The sequence below is a fragment of the Dysidea avara genome, chromosome 15 (genome assembly GCF_963678975.1).
Source record: "Dysidea avara chromosome 15, odDysAvar1.4, whole genome shotgun sequence".
Taxonomy (NCBI): Eukaryota; Metazoa; Porifera; class Demospongiae; order Dictyoceratida; family Dysideidae; genus Dysidea; species Dysidea avara.
The window spans coordinates 1,507,981-1,522,887 of NC_089286.1; the positions used below are offsets into that span (position 1 = coordinate 1,507,981).

At 40.9% G+C, this 14,907-nt stretch overlaps 4 protein-coding genes across 4 annotated transcripts; 1 reads left to right on the top strand and 3 right to left on the bottom strand.

The window, feature by feature from the left end:
- Positions 1–579: 579 nt before the first annotated feature.
- LOC136246099 (uncharacterized) lies at positions 580–2,319 on the top strand. Its single transcript, XM_066037558.1, has 6 exons — positions 580–1,000; positions 1,043–1,165; positions 1,213–1,425; positions 1,460–1,567; positions 1,620–2,107; positions 2,157–2,319. Exons 1-5 carry the CDS (start codon positions 599–601, stop codon positions 1,956–1,958), a joined length of 1,185 nt encoding a protein of 394 aa, XP_065893630.1. The 5' UTR covers positions 580–598; the 3' UTR covers positions 1,959–2,107; positions 2,157–2,319.
- Positions 2,320–4,715: 2,396 nt separating this feature from the next.
- On the bottom strand, positions 4,716–7,093 carry LOC136245141 (uncharacterized). The gene is made up of 5 exons (XM_066036647.1): positions 7,023–7,093; positions 6,609–6,954; positions 6,064–6,315; positions 5,321–5,626; positions 4,716–5,270 (listed from the first exon to the last, which is right to left on the bottom strand). Exons 1-5 carry the CDS (start codon positions 7,091–7,093, stop codon positions 4,716–4,718), a joined length of 1,530 nt encoding a protein of 509 aa, XP_065892719.1.
- A 1,246-nt stretch (positions 7,094–8,339) lies between these two features.
- Positions 8,340–10,123, bottom strand: LOC136245142 (uncharacterized). The gene is made up of 3 exons (XM_066036648.1): positions 9,815–10,123; positions 9,202–9,712; positions 8,340–9,058 (listed from the first exon to the last, which is right to left on the bottom strand). Exons 1-3 carry the CDS (start codon positions 10,121–10,123, stop codon positions 8,340–8,342), a joined length of 1,539 nt encoding a protein of 512 aa, XP_065892720.1.
- LOC136245143 (uncharacterized) lies at positions 9,903–12,117 on the bottom strand. The gene is made up of 6 exons (XM_066036649.1): positions 12,007–12,117; positions 11,931–11,933; positions 11,582–11,877; positions 11,420–11,489; positions 11,234–11,371; positions 9,903–11,054 (listed from the first exon to the last, which is right to left on the bottom strand). The coding sequence occupies exons 1-6, from the start codon at positions 12,115–12,117 to the stop codon at positions 10,437–10,439; spliced, it is 1,236 nt and encodes a 411-aa protein (XP_065892721.1). The 3' UTR covers positions 9,903–10,436.
- Between the last annotated feature and the right edge of the window lie 2,790 nt (positions 12,118–14,907).

Sequence of the window (14,907 nt, forward strand, 5' to 3'; positions counted from 1 at the left end):
TGCTAAAGCCGTGGCAGATATTGATACCAGATTGGGGGTAGTTACTGAGCTGAGTCAGACACCCGCAAGGAAAAGGATCATATCAGAAACGTCAGAAGATGCAGGTCCAAGTGCAAGTGCAACCGACGAAAATGGTAGTGAGCCACAATCTCCACAAGTAATTGTAAGTGCCATGCACTCTTTAGGTCAACCAAGGGGGTGACATACAGCACTCATTGTAGGTAGATCTTCGACTGCGGTCAAAGTCTAAGTCAATTTTTAGACAACTGGTCTTACCTCGCCAAGATGAATTTTTATCTCACCAAAATTTTGTAACATACAGTATTAAAATCTTTATTTGCTTATCGGTTTCCTACTGCATGCGAATATCCCAGAAACAACACTCTCCAATAATTAGACTATAGTGTTTGTTTTTCCCACTTGTAATGCAATAATTACATGTTAAGAGTGCTATGCCTGTCTATAATATGATCACAATTTCTATGTACATATTGTATGTAATCGACAATGAATATTCATGAACCTATTACTATATGCATCTATCTATTCATCTATTTAGGTACTCACTCGTGATGAAACAGGATCAAGGCAAACTGTAATGACGCCAAGTAGAAGACCCACCGTACAATCTTTATCCAGACAAAGCTATAAAGCTGCATCATCCAAGTTATCCAAACATCCACTTGCAAAGAAATATGTAAATGCAAGTATTGCATCTAAAATCAACCATGAAGTTACAAACATTTGTTCTCTCAAGCACAGATCGCTCTTAAGATCTGACCACAAAACCCTGAAAAGATTTAGCTGGTTAAAAATATGGTCCGAGTTGGCTGCAAATGTACCCACTCTATTGAAGCTATTACAGCAGCTCCTTTCGAAGGCAGGAAGGAAGTTTATTACTTTCGTAATTTGTGTGATATTAAAGAAAAGATGCCAAAACATGTCCTTGTTACAACGAGCTGTTTCATTTCTGTTGTATGCGAATGGGACAAGTAAAGAAGTAAGGATACTGTAAACTTTCACACCTTATGTTGTTATTTAGGTCTACTCGTATCTGCAACCATTCATGGTTTGCATGGACGCTTCTACAACAAGTAAAATTGTAGACACACTGATTGATGAACATGATGCTGATGTTTTACGATGGGCTGAGGATGTTGCTAAGGTTGGTGGGAAAGTAAAACAGAATAGAATAGCACATGCTCCTTTCAGGATGCTACAGTGCCACCACCATCATTACAGCTGCACAATAACCCACAAGAGGATCTCAGAGATATATTTTGCTATACGGATGATGTTTTTGATAGTGACAGTGAAGACACTTGTAGCACTTGCAGTACCATCTATAGTGTCGGTGAAATTTCCTATATTTCAGATGTAGAGGATACAGATGATCAGAACAATGCTATGATCCAAAACGAGCAGGTATATATACTCAGTACTTTTCCATAATAAACAGGTTGATGGCGACCTCAGTAGTGGACAGGTTGATGGTCACCTCAGTCATGGACAGGTTGATGGTCACCTCAGTAGTGAACAGGTTGATGGTCACCTCAGTAATGGACAGGTAGATGATAACATTAGTAATATACAAGCTTATATGTTTCCCTCTGTAATAGCAAGTTGATGGCAATGAACAAGATAACAATTTTCATAATGGCCAAGGTGCTGGAGTAGGGTTGTACTCAACTGAAAATCCACAGTCGGGAAGCATATGTCCTGGATACAGTCTGGTTATCGATAACATTGATTTAAACATCAGGCGAAGTGACCAGAGAGTGGATCGAACAACCAAATCCTATCACTTTTGTAATGGTTATGCCTTACTGAACCGTGTTAATTCGACCCAACTGGTAGACCAAACACCATCAGGTTCTCTGTCTTTAGACCAAATACTACCAAACAAAACTGATGCAGATAAGATTATGGCAGATTTTGAAATAATTGTTTCAAGGTAAAAGTACACAATGCAGCAATTATTATTTGCTTATCATACTCATACAGAGTGCTTATCACGTTCATGCCAGAGTATTGTAATGAGAAAAACCTTGTTAAGTGGCACATTCCATCTGGGCACACTAAAGAGATGTCAAGCCAGTCTGTAGTAGTAAGTAAAGTTTCTTGTTTGAATTAAATTATTAATTTTGGTACGTTAGGTACCACTGGGTATTCAAACTAAAAATGAAACAAACATAAAAGAAATGGCTGAGATATTGGATGGCCTAACTGATTATATGCCTTTGAAGTGATTTCCTGATGAAAGTACCGTACGAATACCCAGAATTATATACAGTGATCAATTGACAATTGTACGTATTCGGAGTGCAGCTATTTTTCGCAGCTCAGATTTGATAGAGGAGAAATGGTTGAATGGATTCGTAGAAGTTGTCTCTGACTGGCACACCAGGCTTTGCTTAGTGTCGGTATGTACTATTAAGATCATTACAATGGTTGTAGATTAAGTGTCTACGTTACATATTTTAGTGGACAGGTTGTATTCTACAAAATCCTGTTCAGATAAAAGCACTATCTTCCAGTTAAAACAGCTAGTTCATCGTTCTTCATTTGGAAAGCAGCCAAAAAACAACATGAAAGCAACCGAGGACTTTCTAGAAGTTGTAGTTTTTGCACATATCACAGCAGCTGCCAAGAATCTGAAGACAACTTTGACTGCACCACTCACCTGCACAGATTTGGCCAAAAAGCTTGTTGGTAAATTTATTTCAATTCCTGTCCCCACTTTTGATGCTGATGGTAACCTGATCGATGACAACAGTGATTTTTTCAACACTGATGATTCAGTGTTTCTGTATGCTGTTGATGCCCTTTCTATGGGGCTTTTTTGGTATGGTTTCAGGGATGCTGTTAGGGAAGGGGATGGAGACAGGATTGTCCTATACTGGAAATTCTTACTTGTAATTTTTAGGCAAGAGAAACATTACAACTATTCCAAAGAAGGATTTTTGTTTATTGCCCAGACTTTACTTTTGTCTCCTAGACAGTTGTGTGACATCAAATGGAACAGAACAGTAAACACAACTGGTCGTATTGGAAAAAACATTCCTGTAGACCTTCACATGGAGCACTTAAACAAAAGGCTGAAGATTATGATCCGAAATTTGGGGTCAAATGTATCACCTACTACAGTTAGACGTGCCTCCAAAGCATTGGCCATTGTGGATGTTGTGCGATTACAATTTTTGAAAGATGATAACGAGAGGGGACAAAACAAAGACCATCATACACGACCATCATTTGTGAAAGACTTGACCATGATTGAGCAGCAATTAATTACCGACAAAGTTTTCTCACAGCTTACAAACCGACAACACATAACATTTCCACAAACCACTATTTCAAACCATCAAGTGGAAAAATATTTGCACATGGCTGAAAGACAAGATAATTAACTACAATACTTAATAACAATATAATGGTATCTACATGTCAAACACACATTTTTTCACACTCTGTACATGCACACACTTTAGCACAAAGATCACAACATTGACATGCTTTGGTTAATTCTTCAGCTGGCACTCTTTCATAAAATAAAAAGGTTTGAAATAATTGTCTTCTTCTGCATGTGCTAGTATTCCTTTGATAAGTTTTCATTGCTTGAGTGACCTTTTTACCAATAGCTGTGGAATATAACATAGCTTGCACATAGTGTCCATCCCTTCCACCCCTCCCAGTTTCTTGAACCAGCTCTTCCAGTGTGTTGGGGCATCCCCAATTAATTATACGCTCAATGTCTGGGCAATCTACGCCCATACCAAAAGCATTTGTGGCAACTAGCACTCTTAATTTGGTATCACACTTGCAGAATTCCTTCAGTACTGCTTCTCTCATATATTGACTGGATACAGCAGTGAAATTCTCCACAAGGCGACATTCTAAATGACCATCGTACTGAGCTCCTGGTGGGTCTGTGATATTTTTTCCCATCAACTTTTTGATAGTAGCAAAGAATGTTGCATAGTTTAATAAACTCCTGCAAAAAATTACTGTTTTAGGCATATTAGTGCGCATAATCAACAATTCCTTGACAAACTGGTTGGCCTGTTCGGTGGTAAGCCTATGATCACATGGTTTTCCAATGACAGATGCTCCACTACACAATCCAAGGTGTCTTGAGTAGCGGTTGCTGTCAATGCCATAATCTTCACACTTTTGGGAATTAAACTTCGTATACTCCCTATTTCATGAAATGTTTGACGGAACTCCTTCCCCCTATTTAATATAAACATAATAACATAGTGGGTGTACATATACGATACTTACCACAATTTGATACAGTGTGCTTCATCAACTGCCAAGGCTTGTAAATTATGTTTGTACTTATCTGAGAGCAGCATGTTGCGAAAAGTCAAGTTGCATAACATATTTTCTGGGCTGATATATACCAACTGCACTTCTCCTTTAACAACTGCAGCAATTGCCCTTTCATCCTCTTGTGCTTGACCCACAAACTCAGCCCTAACTCCTTTCTTCACAAATTTATTCTTTTGGTCCATCATCAAGGATATTAAAGGGGTAAAAACTATAACTATGCTTCCAGTTGTACCTGTGATATCAATCAACATCTCAGTATATTAACCAGAGCCTGAACCTAATATAGTTGAACATGATGACAAGCATATAATTTATAAACTCAAACCTCAGCCGTTATGTTGCTGAATATTAACACTAGCAGCTACTTACCGAACAAGATATCAAACAACATAGGTAAAATTGCGTAACATGTTGAATGCTTCATAACAATAGTTTTTTCTTCCAGAGTTTCTGAACACAGGGAGCAAGTAACGCCAGCATTCTAGAACTCTCTCACCATCCCCCTCTTTAATAGCATCTTTAAAATTCAAATAAAAACATCCAATACTAATAAAATGCCTGGTGTAATCATACACATAATCACTAGTATTGGTTGGTGTTGGTGGGTTAAGTGAAAAGTCAACATATTCAGCAACAAACAATTTGCTAACTTCCATCAAAACTTCCTTTCTTTCTTCATCAGTTTTAGTCCATAGCAACTCAGGGGATGCAATTATGGCACTATCTGGTTCGCTATCAATACTGGACATGTGCAACAAATGCAGAGCTCCTTGTATTACGTAAGCAGTTATCACAATTTCTAAAAAATCATCTACTGCATTAAAATTGGACTTTGGATTCTTCGGGACATTTTTGTAATTAATCAGATTTTTAAACTGATACAGGGTACCACGTTCTCCTGCAGACTGCTCTTTATAAAAATACTTCCATATAACCTGCAAATTTACATAACATATAGCAATATAATCCATGTTAGCAAGCTTACTTCAGCCAACACAACTCTGGCATGCCAATCCTCGACCACAGGGATCAGACCTTCCATTCTTTTGGACACTGAACAACCATCAGCCATTGCTACTTGAGATCCACGTGCTCGAGCAACAGTCAATTGGTCTCCACCAAAGAGAATTGGGTGGCACTCAGTTTTCACAACTTGTACTACATCACTGATGCTTGGCACCAACACATCTGCTGTGTGCTCAACAATTGGCACATACTGGTGCATATGGTTAACAATTTTGATCATCTCATCGTCTTTGTTTTCGTTAAGTAATAAAACACCCAGTGGCACCTGCAAGACACATAGTATTGTAGTACTGTATGTCCAAGTTGAGCTGAGTTCCCAAACACACAACTCATTGATGGATTTACACAAGTTCTTGAAATTTGGCTTAATTGCAGTACTGATAGACCCACCAAAACTATTTCAATTGCAGTACTGATAGACCCACTAAAATTATTTCAATTTTTTCCACTCAAAAACGAGACAACATTATTTCTGAACAATAAATTTTAGCCATGTATTTCTTAAGCCAGTAAAGTCCATAGTCTGTTACGACCCTTTCCTCAACTTATGACGGAACTAAACTGTACATGCCTGCTTTTGGCACTATTATTGTCACCACTATTCCATTTTTTTTCATTTTTAGCTGCTTTCTCAAGGCTCAGCTCAACATGTACATACTTACACACTATAGCATAATTATAGACAATTATTATACTGCTTACCACTTCTGATTTCAAACTCATCTCCTCATAATGTTTGTGGTCCTTGTGCCATGTAGCAACATCAGCTACAGCAAACTTAAAGAATGGTATGTTTGCTGCTAGAATGCGTGACACATGATCAGTATTAGTGTTGGGTAATAACTCCTTAGCTATTTTTGATGAGTTGTTATGGCACAATTGTTTTGGGACTGTCTCCAACTCACTAAAATCGATCCTGTCACGGACTGCTAAAAACTGGAAATAGTGGAGCGACTGATTGTGAAGATGTGCACCAGCACGCGTATACCTACTCTTAATAGAAATGTCTATGTTGTCCCTGTAACAGCACGCCAGCCGCCAGAGGAATCAGGGCAAGAAGAATCCGAGGAAGAATCGCAGCTTAACAGTTCACTTTATTGAGGGCTAATTTGGAAGGCAACAATATACATTTAAATGCCCTATTTATACAACAAAACATGTAGTGACCTCAATGACGTGTCATGTAGTGATACAAATAACAAAATAAAAATCAGGTGATAACAGTCAGTCAGTCAGGTGAGTGTCACTCCATTCAGCTTCTCTATCACACTCCTCCCTCCTTCTTTAGTATCACACAGCTCTGTTGAGACATCTTCCCAGTATGGTAATCTGGAGAGAGCATCTGCGTTAGCATTATAAGTACCCTTCCTATGTTGCACTTGGAAGATATATGGCTGTAATGCCAGACTCCACCTCATCAGTCTAATATTGTGATTCTTGAATTTTGTGAGCCGCTGTAAGGCTCTATGATCTGTCTGAATCACAAACTCTCCGCCCAGCAAGTAAACTTCAAAAGCTTCAATACCCAATTTGACAGCCAAACACTCCTTCTCAACTGTCGAGAACCACTGCTCTCTAGGTAGAAGCTTCTTGCTAAAGAAGGATACTGGGTGATCATGTCCCTGATCATCCTACTGGCTCAGGACAGCTCCAACCCCTACTTCGGAGGCATCTGTATGTTCCGGAACTGACTTTCTGGTGAGGTTGGTGAGAGGTGTAGCAATAGTGGCATAGTGAGGAATAAAACGTCTATAGTAGCCAGTTAATCCAAGGAAGGATCGCACTTGCTTCTTGGTTGTCAGAAGCGGAAACTGGGCTATTGCTTGAAGCTTGCCCCTCTCTGGCTTCACCACTCCATTCCACATGCCCTAAATACTTACACTCTATCATAGCCAACTGGCACTTAGAAGGTTTAGCTGTCAAACCCAATGACTGAAGATGCTTCAACACTGCCTGGAGGTGTTCCAGGTGATCTTCCCAAGAACTGCTAAACACAATGAGGTCGTCGAGGTAGGCACTGGCAAACTTGTTCATTCCTCTAATAACATGATCCATCATGCGTTGGAATGTAGCCGGTGCCCCACACAGACAGAATGGCATCATACGGAACTGATATAACCCCTGAGGTATGATAAAAGCAGTCTTGGGACGATCCTCTACAGCAACTGGCACCTGCCAATATCCCTTCGCCAGATCTAGAGTGGATATGTATCTAGCCTGACCCACCTGGTCCAGGATATCATCCACCCGTGGCATTGGGTAAGCATCAACCCGTGTCACAGCATTAAGTCTTCTGTAATTCACGCACAGCCGGATGGTGTTGTCCTTCTTCTTAACAACCCCAACTGGTGAGGCCCATTCACTGCTACAGGGCTCAATAATGCCCTCAGCCAGCATCGTCTCTACTTCCTTTTCTACAGCTTCTCTATACACATGTGGCAACCGGTATGGCTGCTGACGGACTGGAGTATCTCCTCTAATGTGAATGTGGTGTTGACAGACTGAAGTCCGTCCACATTTACCACTCATCACCATCTTAAACTTCGCCAGCAAGTCATACAACTGCCTCAACTGTTGCTTAGACAGCTGGTCACTTACAATGGGAGCATCACTACCCTCACACTTCCATGTGGGCATGAACTCCTCTTCCATGTCCATTTGTTCAATTGACCAAAAACTTGTAGCTACTGGTGGATACCACTTCTTCAGCATATTTACATGAAATACATTCTTCCTCTTCCTCTTATTTGGCATCAACACCTCATAATTCACCTTACCTACCCTGCGTAGTATGCGATATGGCCCTTGCCACTGAGCTAACAACTTATTACTACTAGTAGGTAACAACACAAGTACCTCCTCATCTGGCTGTAGCTCTCTCTGCCTAGCTGTCTGATCCTACCACTTCTTCTGCTGCCCCTGTGCTGCTCTAACATTCTTTTCCACCAGCTCAGTCATCTCCTCCAACCGTTCACGTACTAAGAGAATATGTGACACAACACTCTCATCACTCTTCTTGTCGGCTTCCCACACTTCTTTAAGCACATCGAGTGGACCTCTAACTTCTCTTCCATATAGAAGCTCAAATGGGGAGACTCATCCTGCAGCTTACGCAGCTCCTGTTTAGCATTGGGGATATCTTCTTGAAGCCTCTTAAGACATGCCCATTCATACCGGTCCTTCCTCTTGTCTGATCGTGACTTCTTTGATCTTACAGCCCTATCATCAACAAACATGTAATCACCAAAATCAAACTCACTTGACAACACAGACTGCTCGTTGCTATCCACACTAGGAGAAACACTCATTTGCTCCTCCGGTTGTCCCGTGGCTAGCTGAGGTTCCTGTACAGGCTCTACACTACTGGAAGAATCAGTTGATTCCCCTTGCTCTAACTGGGCTGCTTGTGCTAGGGCCTGACACCTAGTAACCACCATGAGGGCCTGTCCACCATCATTGGCTCTCAACAAATTCAACAGCTCAGGAACATCTGTCCCCAACAACACGGACTGTGGTAAAGTCTCTGATACCGCAGCCTCCACTGACACAGCCTGTCCATGCACTTCCAACTCCACATTGGCAAGAAGATACACCACAGTATCCCCGTGAGCACACTGGACTGTAACAGCGTCACCCTGTCTCAGCTTCTCGTCACTGACAAGGTCACTATGGACTAAGGTCCTAGAACAGCCAGTATCTAATACAATATCAGATACCAACTGACCTTCCACCATACCCTCACACCTACTCAAAAACTTACTCTTAGAGAGGATTTGTAAGGACTCCTTGCCCCACAATAAAATGAGCCACTTGGGCATTGCCTTGACATATGCCCCCTACCTCCACAATTGTAACATACTAAGGGCTTGTCTTCCCGTTTCTTCCTCTCTCCCTTTACAGCAGTCTCTCCCTTCGTAGCATCCTCCCCTTTTGAGGACACTGCTGTTGCCACCTTCGTAGGGCAGTCTCTCGCCAGATGACCAGGTTGCTTACAGGTAAAACATGTCCTTTGGCTGCTTTTCTTTGGCTCCATACCAGGAACCCAAAGATCCCGCTTCCTGGCTTGTCTGTAGTCCTCAGCCAGTCGACCAGCTTCCTTACTAGTTCGCGGTTTCCTCTCCTTGACCCATACTTTAATCTCCTCAGGCAGGACCTCCACAAATTGCTCCTTCACCAACTCATCGACTACTGCCTGGCGATCTGCACGTCCCTTCAGCCACTTTTCTGCCAGATCCTGGATACGGATAACAAGCTCCACAGGAGTTTCATCCTCCTTTGGCCTCACATCACGGAATCGTCGTCGGTAGGTCTCTTCATTGATGTCGTAACGACGAAAATGGCTGCTTTCACTCTGTCATAGTCCTTTGCGTCGTGGTCGCTCATTGCAGCATAAGCCAATCGTGCCTTCCCAGTAAGTTGAGGGGCTAGAATTGCTGCCCGCTTGTCTGTCCACGCCATGGGCTTCCACAGCTCTCTCGAAGGTGGTGAGAAAAGCTTCGATGTCATCATTCTCAGCCAGTTTCGTAAGCTTTAGCGACTCTGGTCCCACCTCTACACGACGCGGTCTTCCCTCGGTTAGTCCTCGAACTAATTCTTCATAGTGCCTCCTGCTGGTTTCCCGTTCAAGGCGTCTCTCTTTGTCATATTGGCGACGTTCCTCTAGTCGTGCCTTCTCGAAGAGTTCTCGTTCTTCTCTACGGTTCTCCTCTTGTCTGCGGGATTCCTCCATCCAGGCCTTCAGTAGCTCTGCTACTTCTGACATTGCTGGTTCTGTCTCAGGTTGGTAGCTCCTCCCCGAGCGCAGCATACGCGAGCTAGCTAGCTAGCAAGCTTAGTAGCCGTAGAACGAATCGACCACTCCTGTCACCAGGTGTAACAGCACGCCAGCCGCCAGAGGAATCAGGGCAAGAAGAATCCGAGGAAGAATCGCAGCTTAACAGCTCACTTTATTGAGGGCTAATTTGGAAGGCAACAATATACATTTAAATGCCCTATTTATACAACAAAACATGTAGTGACCTCAATGACGTGTCATGTAGTGATACAAATAACAAAATAAAATCAGGTGATAACAGTCAGTCAGTCAGGTGAGTGTCACTCCATTCAGCTTCTCTATCACAGTCCCCCATAAGTTTGTAATTGTTGATGGGATTGACAGTTCTTTCATCAACGGTGGCAGCATCAGGAACCCCAAAAATCAGAACTGTATCATCATTGGTGGGATCCCTAGAAATTGTTTCTTCATTTCTGGTAGCAGTGCAAATGGGATCCGTAGAAATCAGAGCTGTTTCATCATCCCTGGTTGTAGCGCTACTGCAAATGTGATCCGTAGAAATCAGAACTGTTTCATCACCCCTGGTAGTAGTAGTGCTACTGAAAATGAGATCCGCAGAAATCAGAACTGTTTCATCACCCCTGGTAGTAGTGCTACTGCAAATGGGATCCGTAGAAATCAGAACTGTTTCGAACTCTTCATTAGTAAATGGAGAACATAAAGATTCATCAATTGCCAATTCTGGTGCGTCATCTTGTGAACAAACTGAAATATCATCAAAGTCACACACTTCGTTATCAGTTAAAATAGAATATGTTGGTCCTTCTTCTGATTGGTCTGAATCACAGTCTGATTCATCAGAACAACTCGAGAACACACATGTTCCAGGCATATCACACATTTCTGCAATGGCATCCACCTAAAGAAACAATGATATGAATGACTCCATAATTATAAAAAAGTTAAGATTTAGCCAATTGTTAAACAGTTTATGATATTGTGGCTATTCCAATTGAATTTGCCCTTCTAAGGCATACAGAAATACTTGGGTCACGTAACAATATAATTGTTGAGGCTTATGCAAACTACCATACATACTTCTTGTTGGTCTTCTAATGTGGTAGCTTTTCTCCACTTCAATACTTGATTATCAAAATCCTCTCCTAATGATTTGACCAGTGTTACTGTCACTTGGTGAGACAAACAAAGATTGAGCCTTTGTAGACGTTGAAATACCTGTTGAATTATAGCAGACTAGCTAAAGCAAACAAGTCACTAGAATACCTGTTTGCTAGCATGACCACTGTAAAGAATTAGGGAGATAATTCTTTGCACCAAACTCATTTTGAAGTATCTGTGTTTAGTGATGATAGTATACACATACCAATCACTACATTGGTATTGATCCTCTGGCCCTTGGTGCTTGTACAAACTTTCAAAATGTACAATAAAACTGGGGCTTTCAATTCCAATTCTGACATCAGTTGATCCCAGGAAAACTGGTTCAGAGCCTCATTGGTTTTCTGGTACAGCATATTACTTTCTTTAGTAGAACATAAGGCTTTCAACTCGGATTTAATCAGTCTGGCTAACTGCTCCAAAAGAAACTTTCTGGTAATTGTGTCTTTTATGCACTCCTGGACAATAACTTTTCTACAGCCTCTTCCTACAGCCTTACCAATCCTATACCGCCGTGGTGTAAGATAGTAAGACTTTGGCCGTTTTTTGTATTTCACACCAACCTTTAAAAATAACAACACATGCATGTATAGCACTTTCAAAGTTCATACTGTACTTGCTACATATAAATAAGTATACAATTCAAAGTACTCCGATATCATTAACATAATTATAATGTGCAACCCACAAACCATCACAGCTGGAGACTCTCCACATTCACTAGCAACTCCAACTGGTTCTAAACAAAGCCTTTGGGGCACTGGGGAACTGAGTCGACTGCAAGAAGGTGTGACAGTTCCCATTGTCACATGTACATGGCACTTCGTTATCTTGAGCTTCCATGTTCTCTATTAAACACAAACTACCGTTGTTCTGCACAATATCTAAAGCTTTTAAAAGAGGCCCTTTCAACTTCTTTATTAAGTTCACACATCTGTTGAAAGTGCTAAAACATTTTCTGCACATTTTGCCATTGTGCTTGTACACCAAGTCCAAAATCACGAGTTCTTCATGAAATAAACCACGATTCTCCAGCTCCTCACTACAAAGGTCAGACCACAATGGAACGACAACATGAGACTTCTCTGTCTGTAACAAGCAGTTTCCATTCGCGGAGGAAATATCGATACCACAGGCTAAGCAATAGACTTCCGTTACCGCCATTTTTCTTACGTAATTCACATAAATTAAAATTCCACCAGAACAACTCGGTGATACTAAGCATACCAGACCCTTACTCCATGCGAAGGGGCGGGCGCTGCCAGACTAAACCCTAAAGGTGAAGAAGAAACCAAAGCTGAACTCTAACGATAACACTACTAGACGTTTCCCCTAAAGTCTACTACTCATGGCAACTACTGGACGCTTCTCCTAAAGTCTACTACTCGCGGCAACTACTGGACGCATCCCCTAAAGTCGACTACTCGCGGCAACTACTAGATGCGTGCCCTAAAGTTGAAGAGAGAGAGCAACAACTACAGATTAGATTATCCATTTTTGTCAAAAGACAAGGGTACACAAAAGGCTAAGCCTGTAAACGTGCTCCCCTTCACAAAAAGCACATACAAAACAACACACACACATGTACACTGAATAAAAACAAACAAACAAAAAAAAAATAAACACTAAACAGAGGGCATATCTACTTTCCGGGACGGGACGGGACAATTCCGGAAATTGTTGCTAAACTACTTTACGGGATGGGACAAAACTTTTGTATGCTTTAGAAAGGAATTGTGTCGTTAGTTTTGTGATTTTCATAGTCTTTAGCTATAAAAATTCATACATAGCCACGTGTGGTAACCACTGCTGCTGTATATATCGGTTTTAGCAAAGACGTCTATAAAGCCGGCTATTATAGCGCGAGCCCAAATGGAGTGTAATGATGAACAAATAATGCCAGCTCAGTTGCTCACACCTGCAGGTGCAAACTAAGCACGTGACCTCTGCAACGACAGATCGAGAAACGAACGTGGTGTGATACCAACCCGGCATGGAGCCTACTATCCCTGTGCCCTATTGTACAAGCCGCCACACGCCATATTCTACCGACGAAGCGGCAAGGATCCTTCAAGGAGTTAGTGCAAGTGACGATAGGGTTTGTTGTACTCCACCAGTCAAGCCTAAAGGAGGGGATGTTTTCACATACGTTGCTCAAAGCGAGAGACAGATAAGTAAGTTGGAATAGCCCAGTGTATAATATGTCATGATAGCTAGCTATAGCTATAGGCGTTCGGTACATGGTGAAGTGTGTTTGTTGTTTTAGTTGCCATAGGATACAAACTGCTAACCTTTGTTGTATTGGATAATAAATAAATAGGGCAAATGATTACACTATAATAATAATCTGCATGACTGCTGTATTATTAAAACTTCATGTTGCTTTTTTGTGGTGAGATAATAATAGCTATGGTGAATCAGTTATAACTATCAACACCTAATCAACAGTTTTACTATCTTTCTAAACTGAGTAATTGTACTTGACCTCTATAGGTGTATATAACCTCTCCAAACTTTGATTGCCAGACAACGTTTATAACACCTATAACACCAGTAGCGCTTATGAGCTCCTGATAACAAATACCATGATACTGATATGCATAATTACCTGATATACATTATATTAATAGATATAGTTTTAATCTTTCTGTACTTTATTATTTTTTAATCAACTTATGTATATCCAAAGATGACTGGCATTGTGACCAGTATCGGTGGTTCAACAATAGTGTGACTGGTCTACCAAAGAGGAACCCGATTATCAAGAAACATTATTTTCTGACAGACACCTCATATGGACCATCAAAAGAGTTTACACGTGTCGCATACATGCTATGTGGTAGCAACATGAAGGTATGTGTTGATCTATTTTGATATTATCCAAAAGGAATATTTTATCACTCCAGCCCCTATCACAACAATAATAACTCCCATTTGCTTGGTAGGCAACTGATTGTATTCTGATTTGCCTTTTATCAAAAATTCCTGATGTTCATTAGCAGATGCCATATTACTCTTTGTACATTGCAGAGTCAATATACTTGTGCTTTTCTCCAAAGCCATTCACATGTATAGGTTGAATGTATTATAGACACTTCTAGTGTATGCTTGAGATGAGCATAATTGAAAGCAAAAGATTATGGTTATCACACCATTCATTCTTATGAAACAGTATGTACCAGTTTAACAGTCTTACTATAGCTTGCACGAGCAGTGAGCAGATAAGAATGATTTTAGGAATATATTAAGCTGTCTGTCTCTCTCTACTTCATAAGGCCTCCACCTCCTGAACCAAAGCATGTGTCTAGGTGGGACTTTGGTAAATTAATAGATACTAATACAGCTAATCCAAATATTTTAGTGCAAATTGTTATGTGCCCCTACAGCATCTCTAAAACATGACGGTGTAGAGCAAAATTCACTAATAATCCTAAAGGTATGAGCAATCTCAAATAAACACCAAAGCCATTCAACTTATATTGTGTTGGTTGGTTGAGTGGTAGAGCATATTTTGTTTTAGCAAAACTTTTAAGTGTATGTTTTTTGAGTTTAGTTTTCTTTGAACAGTGAAGCCTCATAATATCCTGCTATTC

Coding starts and splice junctions, on each gene's coding strand:
- LOC136246099 (XM_066037558.1), top strand. CDS start 599: ATGACGCCAAGTAGAAGACCCACCGTACAATCTTTATCCAGACAAAGC. Junction 1,166..1,212: donor GGGCTGAGGATGTTGCTAAG/GTTGGTGGGAAA, acceptor TGCTCCTTTCAG/GATGCTACAGTGCCACCACC. Junction 1,426..1,459: donor CTATGATCCAAAACGAGCAG/GTATATATACTC, acceptor CATAATAAACAG/GTTGATGGCGACCTCAGTAG.
- LOC136245141 (XM_066036647.1), bottom strand. CDS start 7,093: ATGCCACTATTGCTACACCTCTCACCAACCTCACCAGAAAGTCAGTTC. Junction 5,627..6,063: donor TGAGTTTGAAATCAGAAGTG/GTAAGCAGTATA, acceptor TGTGTCTTGCAG/GTGCCACTGGGTGTTTTATT. Junction 5,271..5,320: donor CCAGAGTTGTGTTGGCTGAA/GTAAGCTTGCTA, acceptor GTAAATTTGCAG/GTTATATGGAAGTATTTTTA.
- LOC136245142 (XM_066036648.1), bottom strand. CDS start 10,123: ATGTCAGAAGTAGCAGAGCTACTGAAGGCCTGGATGGAGGAATCCCGC. Junction 9,713..9,814: donor GAGCTGTGGAAGCCCATGGC/GTGGACAGACAA, acceptor GGACTATGACAG/AGTGAAAGCAGCCATTTTCG. Junction 9,059..9,201: donor AGTATGTTACAATTGTGGAG/GTAGGGGGCATA, acceptor ATATTGTATTAG/ATACTGGCTGTTCTAGGACC.
- LOC136245143 (XM_066036649.1), bottom strand. CDS start 12,117: ATGGGAACTGTCACACCTTCTTGCAGTCGACTCAGTTCCCCAGTGCCC. Junction 11,372..11,419: donor GTGGTCATGCTAGCAAACAG/GTATTCTAGTGA, acceptor ATAATTCAACAG/GTATTTCAACGTCTACAAAG. Junction 11,055..11,233: donor CATTAGAAGACCAACAAGAA/GTATGTATGGTA, acceptor TTGTTTCTTTAG/GTGGATGCCATTGCAGAAAT.